Source organism: Camellia sinensis, chromosome 2, assembly GCF_055761805.1.
Source record: "Camellia sinensis isolate YWXY chromosome 2, ASM5576180v1, whole genome shotgun sequence".
Classification (NCBI taxonomy): domain Eukaryota; kingdom Viridiplantae; phylum Streptophyta; class Magnoliopsida; order Ericales; family Theaceae; genus Camellia; species Camellia sinensis.
Genome location: NC_138962.1, coordinates 39,974,597 through 39,989,663, shown reverse-complemented (window position 1 = coordinate 39,989,663; position 15,067 = coordinate 39,974,597). Strand labels below are relative to the sequence as shown.

At 32.9% G+C, this 15,067-nt stretch overlaps 1 protein-coding gene and 1 long non-coding RNA gene across 4 annotated transcripts; one reads left to right on the top strand and one right to left on the bottom strand.

Annotated features, from left to right (window-relative positions):
• Window positions 1-459: 459 nt before the first annotated feature.
• On the bottom strand, window positions 460-2,680 carry LOC145819982 (uncharacterized). 2 transcript variants are annotated; one of them, XR_014360832.1, is made up of 3 exons: window positions 2,461-2,680; window positions 1,083-1,223; window positions 460-685 (listed from the first exon to the last, which is right to left on the bottom strand). It is a non-coding gene; the product is annotated as an uncharacterized LOC145819982 (long non-coding RNA). The 2 variants fall into 2 exon arrangements; XR_014360831.1 differs by lacking the exon at window positions 2,461-2,680 and having other exon boundaries at window positions 1,083-1,881.
• A 7,592-nt stretch (window positions 2,681-10,272) lies between these two features.
• Window positions 10,273-14,597, top strand: LOC114307252 (G patch domain protein). Of its 2 annotated transcripts, XM_082914197.1 has the most exons (5): window positions 10,391-10,684; window positions 12,680-12,854; window positions 13,024-13,172; window positions 13,650-13,926; window positions 14,024-14,597. In XM_082914197.1, the coding sequence occupies exons 3-5, from the start codon at window positions 13,109-13,111 to the stop codon at window positions 14,346-14,348; spliced, it is 666 nt and encodes a 221-aa protein (XP_082770323.1). In that variant the 5' UTR covers window positions 10,391-10,684; window positions 12,680-12,854; window positions 13,024-13,108; the 3' UTR covers window positions 14,349-14,597. The 2 variants fall into 2 exon arrangements, with proteins under 2 accessions (XP_028108453.2, XP_082770323.1); XM_028252652.2 differs by lacking the exon at window positions 13,024-13,172 and having other exon boundaries at window positions 10,273-10,684.
• The last annotated feature ends 470 nt before the right edge of the window (window positions 14,598-15,067 follow it).

Here is a 15,067-nt window from a genome sequence, read left to right as displayed (position 1 = left end):
GCGACGGCATTTTTACCTTTAGCGACGGCATTTTGCCGTCGCTAATAATGTTTGGAATTTCTTGACTTTTTGCGACGGCACTATTTTACCGTCGCTAATAGTCTTTTTTTTGCAACCACAAGAACACTGTTTTTGCGACGGTGTGGTGCCGTCGCAAAAAATAAATATTAAAAATATGAAAAATTCCATTTTTTGCGACAGTATACTACCGTCGCAAAAATTATTAAAAAAATAATAAAATTTCTATTTTTTGCGACAGTTTAGTGTCGTCGTAAAAAATAAAACCTATAACAAAATCAATAAAAATATTAAAATTTTTTATTTTTTGCGACAGTGTAGTGCCGTCACAAAAAAGAAAAAAACATCCTACGATAAAATTATTAAAAATATTAAAATTTCTCCATAATAATTGCATAATAATATAAAAATTTCTGTATCAAAATAACAATTTCTCCATAATAAAATATTCTTCCATTCATAATTACACATCAACAAAATTATCCCACTACATAATGTTCCATAATACATATACAATGTTTAAATACATGATTTTGTTCATAATTCAAAATAACATAAACCAAAATTAAATGTTTTTCTCGTCATTCTTCGTAAATAACAAAAACAAAAATTAGCCACATTCTTCACAGGCATGCATTCCACAAGCACACTCCTACATGAGAAATATCTGAAAAATAAAAATAAAAATAATTAATGACAATATAATTATGTGTTAATGTTAATTACAAAAAAACATAAAAATTTAACTACTATAACATCAAATACAATATTTTTTTATTAGTCATCAAATCCCACATGGATAATTAAACATCTCAATCAAATACAAAAATAAAATTTAACTACTATAACATCAAATACAAAAAAACATAAAAATTATATCTGAAATCTAGCTCTAACTCCCAACAACATCAAATACAACATTTTGAGGATAATTTCAAATTTAAATGACCTTAAACATCAATCAATGAGTCCAGATCAAGTTTAAACGAAAATTTAAATTGAAGAAACAAAACCACTTACAAACTTCAAAAGGCAATATTTGAGAAAAAAATAAGTATTATTACCCATGAATCACCACATTGACGAGTTGCTTGAGGGAACAAATATCTGATTACCTCCAATATTCAAATAAATTGTTTAGTTAGAATGGATTCATAAAACCTTACTGATGGATCCATATTTTCTCCTTCTATATCCTCTCCCCTCTGCAAGCATGAACAGAAGTAAATGAACCATATTTTCTCCTTCTATATCCTCAGAAATTCTCTTATGATTGATGATTTAATATTATACATATCTCATTTCCCAAGTGCTACACACCTGCAACAATGCACCATGCTTTACATCAATCTGAACTTACTAAAAAAGAGGACAATAATGTGTGATTCCAATAATGTTCCAGCACATAATTATCTTCCAGCATTGGGGAAGAGAAGAGTGAACAATAATGTTCAACCCAATTGACAACACTGGGAGCATGTCATTTTTTTCTTTCCTAGTAGCAGGCAGGGGTGATTATTCTGTATTAGAAGAGAATGTCCTAAATACCAGGATATTAATCAATTAAATACTAGCATATTTTAGGGCCCTGGAAAGGCAATAAAATGAATTCTATGATTTGAGACAAAAACACATGTCACAACCATCAAGCAACTTCTCACTGCAAAAATTACCAAATGGAGGTTGGAGCCTCCAAGGAAAAAGCAATTTGCAAGGGGTAAAGACTAAGGACAGTCCAAGGACATCTTTGTATATATAATGTAAGACAGGTCAACAAACTGCAGGCACATCATTACGGACTTTTTCAAACATTCGGAAAATAGGAGAGTTATTTTAAACACACAGCATATACAAGGGTCTATACATAAGATTGCAACAAGAAGTGTGGCTGGTTAATCACATTTGGATACACAATCAGTTAGCAATTCATTTGCAATACCAATTTGTCTTATGCCAACAGGAACTCAGTTTTATTGCAGACTTCTAATTATGACCTTATAAAATGATGAAACCATGCATTTATAGAATACACTGATTTCACAAGATTCAGGGCAAGGAGTGAAACATGCAACAAATAAACACACTGCTTAAGTACAATACATTAATTGAAAAACTAGTCAATCTACAAAATTTCCACATTGCATCCTATACACAGATAAAATTTTGATCTATGGTAGACCATCCTCCTGAAACCGGTTCGATGAACTAATTGGAAAAGAACAAGTGGTACAAATAAATAAAATAAAGAGCCCTAATTAAGGAATAAATTTTCCAAACAAGACCCAAATGCCATAAAAAAAAACATGCGATACAGCAGGGGGGGAAAAATCAAAACCCAGATAGAAGCATGAAGTGCTGAAAATTTATAGAAAACTAAAAACCCTAGAAATCAAGGGCAGAAAGCAGTTCAACGAAACAAAACCTAGATAAACTAGGGCTTACGTCAAGCAGAGGAAGGAGTTCATCGACCGAAGACGGAGGTTGAAGGAGCCTATTCCCAGCTTCCTCCAGCTGCTCCTCGAACTCTCTCTCTCCGGACGCCATGCTCTTCTCTTCTCTTCTCTTTTTCTCTCCAGATTCCCCCAAAATCCCTCGATTTGAACTCAAATTTCACACCATTAAAACCCTAGAAAACCAGAAAAATAAAACCAAATCCCAACAATTATACAAACTAGAACACGAAAGAAGAGAAATTATCTCAGAGAAAGTATTGTTTCGAGACGAAATGAATGAAAAAAAGAGGTCAAACACAGCATTAAGATATTTTGGCAGAAGGGGGGAAAAGAAAGGGGGGAATTAGAAAGAGCGGGAAAACGAAAAAGAAAAAGAAGAGGGGGATTTGGCAGAAGCAAGGGTAATTTTTGTTTTAATGAAAAAAAATTAATTCTATTTTCTTATTTTTTGTGTTTTTTTGTTTTTATTAAATTTTTTTAACATTTTAAGTAATTTTTTTTTTTTTAGGCACACCTAACATAAATACACTTAAAAAGTAAAAAAAATTGTAAGAAAAAAAATTTAAATTCACTAAATATCAAAAATATAAAAAAATACAAGAATTCAGTATTTTTTTTGTATTTTTATGTATTTATTAATTTTTATAAATATTTTTTCAAAATTTTTTTATTTTTTAGATACATCTAAATAAGGTGCATTTAAAAAAGTAAAAAAAATACTTAAAATTTTTAAAATATTCACTAAAAACAAAAAAATACGAAAACCAAAAAACTCAATTTTCAAAAAATTTAATCCAGAAAACTTTAAAAATGAATATTTAAAAATTTTATTTTTTGTTAAAATAATTTTCTTTTTTATAGTTAATGAATTTTATTTTATTTTTCGTTTTCTTTTAGTTATTAAGGTTGAAAATTTATTTGTTTCATTTTTATTTTAATGAATACAAAAGTATTATTATTATTATTTTTCATTTTGAATAAAAAATATTTTTCATTAAAATAAAGTTAATTTTTTGTCATCAATGAAAAATATTTTTCCGCGACTCATTTTTTTTTGTTACTAAAAATCAGAAACTAATTTTTTGTGGCAGAGGATAGAGAGCGGCAATAGTGGTGAAGGTGGTGGATAAGAGGTGATAGTGGTGGTGGTGGTGATACTGAATGAGATTAGTGGTGAAGTTGTGGTAGTGGTAGAAGAGATAAAGTAGCGGTGGTGGATGAGAGGTAATAGTAGTAGTAATGGTGGTAGTAGAGTGGTGGTGATGATGGTAGTAATGATAGTCGTAGAGGCGGAGCGGCAACAGTGGTAGTAGTTGTCGTAGTGGAATGTCATTTGCAGTAGTAGTGAAGGTGGTGGATAAGAGATGATGGTGGTGGCGGCGGTGATGGTGATGGCGAAACAGATTAGTGGTGAAGTTGTGGTAGTGGTAGTGTAAATGAAGTGGCAGGGGTGAAAGAGAGGTAATGGTAGTAGTGGTAGTAGTGGTGGTAGTGGAGTGGTGGCGATAGTAGTAGTAATGGTAGTCGTAGAGGTGAAGTGGCTACAGTAGAAGTAATGATGGTGGTGGAATGGTGTTTGCAGTAGTGGTGAAGTTGATAGAGGAGATGGGTGGTGAGAGAGAGAAATGAGTGAGAGACAGATAGAGAAGAGAGAGAAAGACAGAGTGATGAGCGAGAGAGAGATAAAGAGAGAAAGAGATATAGAGAGAGATAGAGAGGCAGAGAGAGAAATCGATAGAGAGAGACATATAGAAAAATAGAGATAAACAAGAGATGAGAGAGACATATAGAAAGAGAGCGAAAAGAGATGAACGATAAAGAGAATAGAAAAATAGAGAGATAGAGAGAAAAGAGATGAGCGAGAGAGACAGAGAGAGAAAAGAGATGAGAGAGATAGAGAGAAGAGAGATGAGCGAGGGAGACATAGAGAGAAGACAAATGAGAGAGATAGAGAGAAGAAAGATGAACGAAAGACACACAGACAAACAGACAAACAGATAGATAGACAAACAGACAGAGAAATAAGAGTGATGAGTGAAAGAGAGAAAGAGAAGAGTGGTGGTAGTTGAATGGCATTTGCAGTAGTGGTAAATGTGGTAGAGAAGATGGGTAGTGAGAGAGAAAGATGAGTGAGAGACGAATAGAGAAAAGAGATAGAGAGGCAGAGTGATGAGCGAGAAAGAGACAAAGTGGTCGCTAAAAGTGCATTTTCTTGTAGTGGATCGATAAATCGATAGGGAGCTCAATAAATAAAGAAGACAGATAATTCAAAACTCTGTTCAAAACTTAATTCAAATCAATTTTTTAAATATTTTAAATATTTAAATATTTTAAAAATATTTTAATTTTATGAGAGACAGATAAAGAAGAGAGATAGAGAGAGAGACACACAGAGATAGAGTGATGAGCGAGAGAGATAGACAAAGTGGTTGCCAAAAGTGTATTTTCTTATAGTGGATCGATAAATCGAGAAGGAGCTCGATAAATAGAGAAGATAGGAGTAAGAGAGTGAGCAAGTCGAACATAGTGAGGGAGAAATAGACAAATAGACAAGTAGACACAGAGAGAGAAAAGAGTGATGAGTGAGAGAGAGACATGGAGAGAGAGATAGACAGAAAAAGAAATAGAGAGAGAAAGAAAGAGAGAGACGGAAAGATAGAAAAAGAGAGAGAAACAAGAGATGAGCGAGAGATAGACGAAAAAAGAGAGAAATAGAGCGAAAAGAGATGAGCGAGAGAGAGACAAAGAAAAAGAGAGAGACAGAAGGAGAAGAGAAATGAGCGAGAGAGATAGAGAGAGAGAGAAAGATAGGAGAGAGAGAAAGAGAGAGAAAAAAAAAAGAAATGAGAGAGATAGAGATAAGAGAGATGAGCGAGAGAGACAGAGAGAGAAAACAGATGAGAGAGATAGAGAAAAGAGAGATAGGCGAGAGACACAGAGAGAAAATGAGAGAGAGAGAAACAGGCAGACATAGAAAGAGAGAGAGATAGAGATAAAGAGAAATGAATGAAAAGAGATAAAGAGAAGAGAGAGAGATAGAGACAGAGAGATAGGAAAATGAAAAAATGAATGAAAAGAGAAATGTTATATCAAAAGAGTAAGACGACATTGTTTTTTTAAATTTTTTTTGCGACAGAAAAATACCGTTGAATTTATTCAAATCATTTTGTGACTGTATATATATGAAGCTATCTCAAAACCACAATCACCAAAATCTTTTAAAAATTCACTAAATACCAAAAATATAAAAAAAAATACCATAATTCAATACATTTTTTTTTTGTATTTTTATGTATTTATTAATTTTTAAAAATATTATTTCATAAATTTTTTATTTTTTAGATACATCTAAGTAAGGTACATCTAAAAAAAATATTTAAAATTTTAAAAATATTCACTAAAAAAAAAAACACAAAAGCCACTTTTTGTGACGGCAGAAAATGCCGTCTCAAAAAAGCAGAGTATTTGCGACGGCATCATTTGCCGTCTCAAAAAAGCAGAGCATTTGCGACGGCACTACTTGCCGTCTCAAAAATGAGAGTATTTGCGACGGCAGAAAATACCGTCGCTAATACTCTCATTTTTTGAGATGGCAAATAGTGCCGTCGCAAATGCTCTGCTTTTTTGAGACGGCAAATGGTGCCGTCGCAAATACTCTGCTTTTTTGAGACGGCATTTTCTGCCGTCTCAAAAAGTGACTTTTTGAGACGGCAAGTGTGCCGTCGCAAATAGTTCCGTCTCATATACCCAGTTTTCTTGTAGTGATGAACGATTTGGATAATGAAAACAGGACTCGTGGTAGACCTTACAGACCCTATAATTTTTTTAAGTTGAGAGGTGAACTTGAGAGAAATCCAATCCTAATTTCTTTTTATAAGGTTGTGTTTGAAGCATAAATTTGAAAAGAGAAAGAAAAAAGATATGTAAAATTTGAATGAAATATAGTTACATTTTTCTTTTCAAAATCTTTATCTAAATTCATACTGTAAACGCATTATAAAAGAAAAAGGATATTTTTGTCATAAATGTTAAAATTAAAAAAAAAATAGAGAGAAAAATGATTTGTAAACAAAAAATACATAAAAAAAATGATGTGACAATGACATTTTAAAAATTGTAAACCCCTTTAATTATTATTTTTATTTGAAATGAATGAACACAAATATGTCACGTCATTCTATATAAATTTATTATACAAATTTTTTGTTTATATATCATCACAAGTAATATTATATAAACAAAAAATTCATATATAATGATGTGAATCAGTATGAACCTTTCATTTCAAAACCAAACACTATTGAAGATGGATTTATTTACAATAATGACAATACCACATCATTTTTGTCAAGTTTTTTGTATAAATTTTATATCTGTTTAGAATTTTTTATTCATCACTCAAATAATAACAAATGAAAGAGTTAAGCACCTAGTCACTCTGTTTGGTTTCCATTTTTAGAATTTACTTTTCAGAAAATTTACTTTTTTATTTTTCATAATTTTTTTGTTTCTATTGAATTTTTTTAATATTTTAAGCAACTTTTTTTAAAATTTTTTTAAACACACCTAACATAAATGCATTTAAAAAATATAATATTTATGAACAAAACCTTTAAAAAATTCACTAAATACCAAAAATACAAAAAAAAAAAATAGTACATTTTTTGTATTTTTATGAACTTATTAATTTTTTAAAATATTTTTTTACAAACATTTTACTATTTAGATACATCTAAGTGAGGTACATCTAAAAAAGTAAAAAAAATTGCTTAAATTTTTTAAAATATTCACTAAAAACAAAAAAAATAAATAATAAAAAATTCATTTTTCAAAAAATTAAATCTAAAAAATTGAAACTAAACACACTCATTTATTTTCAGAAGTAGGCGTTGGAATTGGATTTGCTGGTGTGTTGAGTTTGTATATCATATTTGTTTTTAAATTATGGCAAGGGACTCATAGTCCTAACACCATCCTATGAACCTCTCACCATAGGATTGGTAGTGAGATAGAGAAGATGGTATTAGAAAGGAGATAATATTAAAAAATGAAACTTTGAAATTACATGTTAAATGACCACGTTTCTCTTATTCAAATTCATTTTTTGCCCCAGCTATCTCATTCTTTTCGTGCCTCTGATTACTCATTTGCTAAGGAAATTATTGCTGATCTTATACAATTTTTTTTGACTATTATAGTTTCCAAACCATTAGTGATCTTACATATCTTCTTCTGTATGTATATCAACTTGCAAACAGATATGCTTCTTTTATTATGTACTTTTTGTTTCAAACAGAAATTCTGTTCTTTTATTTTTTTTTATACTTTTTGGTCATTTCAATGTATAATTTTTTTTTTCCTCATACTTTGCTTTTATCTTTTTATAAATTAAAACCAAAATTTTCCCCTCTTTTATAATTATTTTGTACCCATAAAAAAAAAAAAGAGATAAAAAACACAATCAATGTGTTACCATATTATAAGTCATTTGCATTTGCTTGTTGTGTAGGGGTGTAAATTTGATCTGACCCAGCTTGGCCCATGTCAAGCCGCATGGGCTCCGGCCAAAATTTGGGCTGGGCCACGGTGCAGAAAATTAGGCCCAGCCCCAACCTAAAGGGTATTCAGGCCTTGGACGGGTCGGTGGGCCTGAGCCTGAACAATTTTTTTATTTTTTTCTATTTTTTTTTACTAAAATTTTATTATTTTCTACTAAAAATTACACTAGGTCTCGGGTGGGCCAGGCCTCAGACTAGACTTTGAGTGGGTCTTTAGCAGACCGATGGATTGAGTCAGGCAGGTAAGGCTCACGGGCCAAGGCGGGTTTCAAAATGACTACCTAAGCCTAGGCCTAGGGTTCCAGGCTAGGCTTGGGCCCAGGCCTAACCAGGCCCCACCTTGAACCGCATGCCATTTTTACACCCCTATTGTTGGGTAGATATGCAACAAGAGCATTTGTAGAATTTTATATAGCTAATCCCATCCATAGATGGCAAAACAAACAAGATAGCTTGTATATTGCTAGTCTGGTGGGTATGAAACACAATTTTTCTTAGTATCCTCACTAATAATCTACACACTAATAATCTCCTTACTAACAATCTCACCATGCGTAACTCTAAAACCAAACCAGCCCTAATAAGTGTCCAAATTTTTAGTGAGGAGTAAAGCGATATGGATAATAATTAAGAGAGTAAGAGTGATGACATAAAAATATAAAATTTGTACACAAAATTTATACATAATGAGGTAGCATAAGGGGTCGGTTGGCAATGACTTTTTTAGTTAGTTTTTTTGACTTTTTTAGCCTAGGACTTTTTTGTTTGTTTGGTTTCTTGTTTGGCTCTTTTGGCCTTTTGGCTTTGGAATGACAAACTTTTTGTTGGTTTTTTTGGCTTTTTGGCCTTTTTGACTTTTTTTTTGTCCTTATGTGGTTATTTAGCCCAAATGATTTGCTAAACCAAGGCTAAGTGTGTCTATCTAATTTAAATTAAAAGACTTATTAAAGTGAGTTACAATTTTAATAATGTCACTGCCATCTCATTGTTGTGGAAGAAGTAAGAAATGCAATTATGTACAACATTATTCTATGTATAAATTTTTTGTTTGTAAATCATTTTCAAGAGAGTAAAGTATAATTTTTTTTAGAGTAGTGCTAGATCCTTCTAATTTTATCTCTTTAATGCCATCTCTAATGACGTGATCTACCCCCTATGTGAAGTGATCCTATCTCTTCGCCCTTTCATTTTTAGTTTTCCTAATTCTACATCATTAGAAGTGAAATTGAGAGAGCGAAATTAGGGTGTTGAAATATGACCTCACAACCAGATCAGATCTCTTCCTTGAGATTTTGGGAACCAAATCGAAGAGCACGTGCACTAGATAGTTCTAACACTTGCACATAGAAATACAAGTAACAAAATCAGTAACTGGTCCACCCGAGACACTCCGACGATCAAATCAGTCAACAAATCTCTCACAAGATAATCAACTCAATTACTAAACTCATAAGAAAAAGGCATACCTTAGACCTACAGGGTGTATACTTTTATATAGTCAACAATGCCTTTTTTCCTAGAAGTCTTACTTCATGGGACTCTTACTCCTTTCAATGATAACACTTATTTGAGGCTCCTCTAATTCAAAACAGTATTAACCCTCTCAAGAGTTCTTACCTATCCAAATAGAGAGTTTGTCATCATCTAGGACTTTATTCCTTTATCTGAACACTTTGGATTCCATATATTTGAGACTCCTCTAATTCGAAACAAGATTAACCCTCTCAAGAGTTCTTACCTATCCAAACAAAGAGTCTATTATCATCTAGGACTCTAATCTTTCATCCGAACACTTCAGATCCCAACGTGATTTGAGCACACCTTAGCCAATCAGAACTCAAAATTATGTCTCCGCACGAAGGAATCATTATTTTTTTGAGTAAATTACATACCCTTGACGTTTGCTTAAAATATAAATTGTCCCATGTGGTTGTAGAAATTACATCTCGCCCCTAAATTTTATAATTTCATAACAAATAATTCATTTTATTAATAAATTATCAAGTTAATTAATAGTTTTAATAATATCATAAATTTATTTCAATTACTAATTCAAGTAATTTTATTATTACATAAGAGATCAATTAGATTTTTTTTAAATTAATTCTATTAAATAATTTTTTTTAATAAATACTATTTATAATTTTTCAATTCACTTGAATAATTTATATTTTAAACCGATCTCGTAATTATGATGCATTTATAATTTATTATATATATATTTTAATTGGGAAAGTCTAATTAGTTTGCCCTAATTGTTTTGTAACTTATGTACCAAACTTGTGAAGGGAGGTCGGTGTAATTTGATCAAAGAAAAAGTACAAAAAAGGAGAAGGGGTACCCTGTTCTGTCTCTCTCCCCGGTTATCTTCTCTGTCATCGCCTTCTCCACCGGCTCGAACCCATCGCCGGCACTCAAAAGCTCTCTTCGCCGACCCACAGCGGACCACCATCGCCTAATCTAACCACTCTTCTCAACAACCCACTTCACCCCCACCCATATCGTCCTCCAATATCCTCTATTAGCGATCAAAACCACCTCGCTCTCATCCAATCACAACCAATCATCACTTCCCTCTGTGACACTAACTGCCACAAGCAGCCACCACTGCCTCTTCTATCCTTTCTCTTTCAATTTCTCCGATCAGCTCACAAGGTTAGGGTTTTCATTTTAAATTATTCTTATTATTATTATTTTTTCTTTTCAAATTCTTCTTATCGTGAATGCATTTGATCTTGTTATCTCTTTTCTCGGAACGAATCTGGGGAACTTTAATTATGATGAATTTGAGTCTATACTGGCTGTGAGTATAAAGGTGATGCTATTGTAATTTTACATCTTAAATTTTGGATGATTTGATTATTTTGATGAATGATGAAGATGGATTGAATATGTGATTGTTTTAGCAGTCTGTGTAGTAGTTAATTTATGTGTATTATTGGGAAATTAAAAAAAAAAAAAATTTGGCAAAACTTCTGAGTTGTGTGCTTTATATAATATAATACAATGAGATACATATATATTCATATGACATTTGGTCATAGCACTATTAATTAGCATAGCCAATTATTGGAGTCGGATCAAACCATAATTTCATGTTGGCAACCAACCAAGAGAATGGGGTTTTGTCAATTTCATTCCGTTCAATGTTACACTCCCATCCCAGCTTGCACTCTATTCTAACTTATTTGATTCCAGTGTGTCAAATAGGGCCAGAGTTCATGTACAAGAAAGAAAGGGAAAGAAAATAACAGCTACTTTTCATTGATTTGTTTGGTTTACTGGAAAATTTTAAATAGAAACAAGAATCCAAATTAGTGCAGGTTTGTATCAAGTGTTGAACAAAATTTGAGGAAAATATATAAGTGATTTTTGTAGCCTTTTTGTTGTATTTGACTACCTTGCTTTTCGCTTTTGTGGTTCCCATCATGTGAGGGAGTGTGCTATAAGTTCAACAAAAAGACTATGAATTTATAATTTTCAAAATATGTTATTCAAAAATATAATTACTATGGTGTTGGTACTTTTCCAGTTGTAGTTTTTGATTGAAAGGTAGGGTGTAGGCACTCGTAGTCTTCAGCATACACTACAAGACTTTATGGTCTTTTGGCTAGTAGGCTAAAGATGAAGGTTTCATTGTGGTGTTACGTCTGCACAGGTCATGCTACCTTAGGCTAGTCCTACACTTCTATTGAGAGAGAGAGAGAGAGAGAGAGAGAGAGAGATCTTGCCACCGATACTGCCTCATATAAAAATGTCTTAACAAGCTAACTAACTTACCCTTGAAAATCCGAACCATTTATGTCCATGTGCTCCCCTTTTATAAATATAAGGTAATGCCATCCCACATGACAAGTTAGAACATATGATATCAGCTTGAGCTTTGTACTTCAACAATTTGAATTTGGGGGGCATTGAAACTTACATGTTGTATACTCGTAGGTTTTATTTTTTTTAAATAAAAGTATAGCCGCATATTGTTTGATTGCTTCCTTTTGGCATACTAGCAGGTACACGTCGGAAGTTCAAACTTTTGGTTTGTTAATTATATAATTACTGGTTAGTTACTACTTACTAGGTAGTATTAGTCATGGTTATGGATCACTTAAGTTTTAATGTGACAGATTGAAGGACATTACCTAGTGTTGGTCCTTGTTAATTCTAGATGCATTGCTTGAATGTGAAATGTCATTATGCTAGATTGATTTTTAATAGTCCATTTCGTGGAATGGACGTTGAATAGTGCCACTTGATATTCTGTTAAATTGATTTAATTTTTCTGTAATATTCATTTGTAGGTACTGCTACTAATCATTCATACCTTTGCACTCTTGATCCATAGTACTCTTCATGAAGTTGAATATTAATTGCTTTATACTTCATTCTGGTGTTATGTACATTTTTGTTTATATACTTCTTCCACCTATTTCCAAGAATGTCACAAATAAGAAAAAGAGGAACAAATATGATACAAGATTCAATCCGATTTGTGACACAGAATTGAGAACCAATATGCCATTGTAAAGCTCATATATTTTATCTCTGTAACATGTATGCATGCATTAGGATATTCTGGTTCCATTTTGCTTTTTGGGTGTTTTAAGTTATATCTGGTGTTGAGTTGTTTTGGTCTTTTGCTTTCCTTGTCAGGTTTAGATGGATTTGGATACGGAAAACAGGATAGCTGAAATTCTTATGAAAGAGGCAGCAGAATTGCGGCGACAAGCTGAGAAGGAGGGTGTGCATGTTTATCTTAGGCAGCCCAACATTAGGGGTCGGCCGAATTCACGTTTCCTCACAGCGACTGTTCTTGGTGTACAACAGGGTTAGTTCTGTAGTTGTTGCATAAATGTTTGGTGTACCTGTTTTATAATTTAAATTCAATGCTTAATAGATAATATTAAAATTTGAAAAAACTTTACACCGAAACATAGTTATTTGCATGGATAGTTGGTCCTTCTAGTCCTCACATTAATTGGGGTGTTATCAATCAGGTAAGCCTTGTCCTGCTAGTGGATCACCTCTGGTGCCATTGAAACTCTTGCTTGTGGATATTTATCTGCAATTGTAAACGGATTGATGTTGAATCCAAGTCTACTACCATTTTGGCATTCATTGCGGCCAAGCTGGTGGATCACCTCTGGTTCACCTTTCTTTCTTTTTTTTTTTTTTTCTCTTCTCTTTCGCACTCTATTTTGGTATTGCTTGCAGCCCCTCCCCCCAAACAAAAAGAAAAGAAAAGAATGTGAAGGGAAAAAAAAAAAATTATTGGGGTTAGTTTGGTGGCCAGAAACCGTGTACCTCACTAAGAGGAGGTCATGGGTACAACTCCCCTCTCCTCCTCCAATGTACCAATGAAAAAAAGGAAAAAAAGGTTGCCAGCATTTTCTCTTGTTTGTGACTCATAAAGAGCACCTTAAGCATTGGAACAATGAATTTGTATTTTCTGTTAATTATAGTTTCAATGGCTTTAATGAATTTTCTAGCTTGTCATTATATTCTATAAATAACCTCATTCTAATTTTTAAGAGTGTTTATGGGATGTCTTAATATTATCAATATGCCATTAACATTTTGATGTCCATATGTTTGCTTGACTTTAAAAATTTGTTGACTCCAGCAAATCGAGCTGTGGAAGTAAATGAGATGTGGCGTGTGCGCCAGAAGGAACTAGAGCTGGATGATAGGCTCAAAGGGAGAATGGGAGATGACAGTAGCAGTGGTAGGAGCCAGAGGGACAGTAGTGACTCCCAAAGGAGTACAAATAAGAGGCATTCTCGGATTGATACAAATGTTAGTGATCCATGTTCATCAAGTAAAAGAGTAATCCAAGATTCCTATGCAAGGGAAGATGAAGCTTTGAAGGATGAAGATATTGATGAATTTCTACACTCGAGGTCTCTCTCTCTCTCTATATATATATGTGTGTGTGTGTGGCTTATTTTTCTTCCCAGGTACGTTATATAAAACTCACTGATGAATCACTGATGCCAGGGTAAAGCGTGGTAGAGGTGATGTTGGTTCACGGATGGATGAAACTGGTCCTTTCCTTCCCTCTTGCCCAGATTCGAAGGGAAAGCAGTTAGCAAGCCCTGATGTGGGGGGTAATGAAAGATGGAAACATCGTGTTGTTCTTGGTCCACAAAAGCCTTCTTCACTGAGGTCTTGTGAATCTTCTGAAGAGGATAAGCGGAAGAAAGCAAAGAAAATGGACTCAAGCAAGCACCACTCGAGGAAACACAAATCCAAATCGAAAGAGAAGTCAAGAGACAAGAAGAAGAAAAAGAGGGAGGAAAAAAGATGTAAGCATCACAAGTAAGGATTTGTTTGTTTTCTAATATTATGCAGGCTGATGCACTGTCTCTCCAAGTGGGACTTAACTTGTGTTGGTTTGGATGATAGTTCATGTCTGTACAATTGATGATTAATGTTATCAAAGGTGGTTTTTGATCATCTCTCTCTCTCTCTGTGTTTCAAATTTAATGTGAATACTGTTGATTGTAGACAAGTGTATTTTGTGCAGATCTAGTAAGAATGGCATGTAGATCACATACTTAACTTGGCCAAATCTCATTCTGATTAATATGAATTGATTCTCTTGTTGTGTTTCTCTCCTTTTTGGTTTCCGTGAGTTTACATACATGCATGTGTCTGATTATTGATTTCTTAGATTTCCATATAATTTTTATTGTAGATCAAGCTGCAGTGATTGTTTTTAAATAAAACATAATTTATATTACAAGGAACTTAACGAGTACTATAAGCAATTGGTGACAGCCTCATTGTTGTAATGCTTAATGAGATAACAGATTGGGGCACAAGTGCTATTGAGACTTGTTAACAATAAAAAATAAAAAAATAAAAAAAAAAGAAAAACAATCGTAAGCAATTGGATTAAATTGAGACAATATTATAAATTCAGGTTAAAATTGAGCAAATTGAAATTATAAGAATCAAAATTACACAAAGCCCAAAATATAAGGATTATTAGCGTAATTTGCCCACCAAAAAAAAAAAAAAAAAACTATAAAAATGAAA

Coding starts and splice junctions, on each gene's coding strand:
- LOC114307252 (XM_028252652.2), top strand. CDS start 12,686: ATGGATTTGGATACGGAAAACAGGATAGCTGAAATTCTTATGAAAGAG. Junction 12,855..13,649: donor TGTTCTTGGTGTACAACAGG/GTTAGTTCTGTA, acceptor TGTTGACTCCAG/CAAATCGAGCTGTGGAAGTA. Junction 13,927..14,023: donor GATGAATTTCTACACTCGAG/GTCTCTCTCTCT, acceptor CACTGATGCCAG/GGTAAAGCGTGGTAGAGGTG.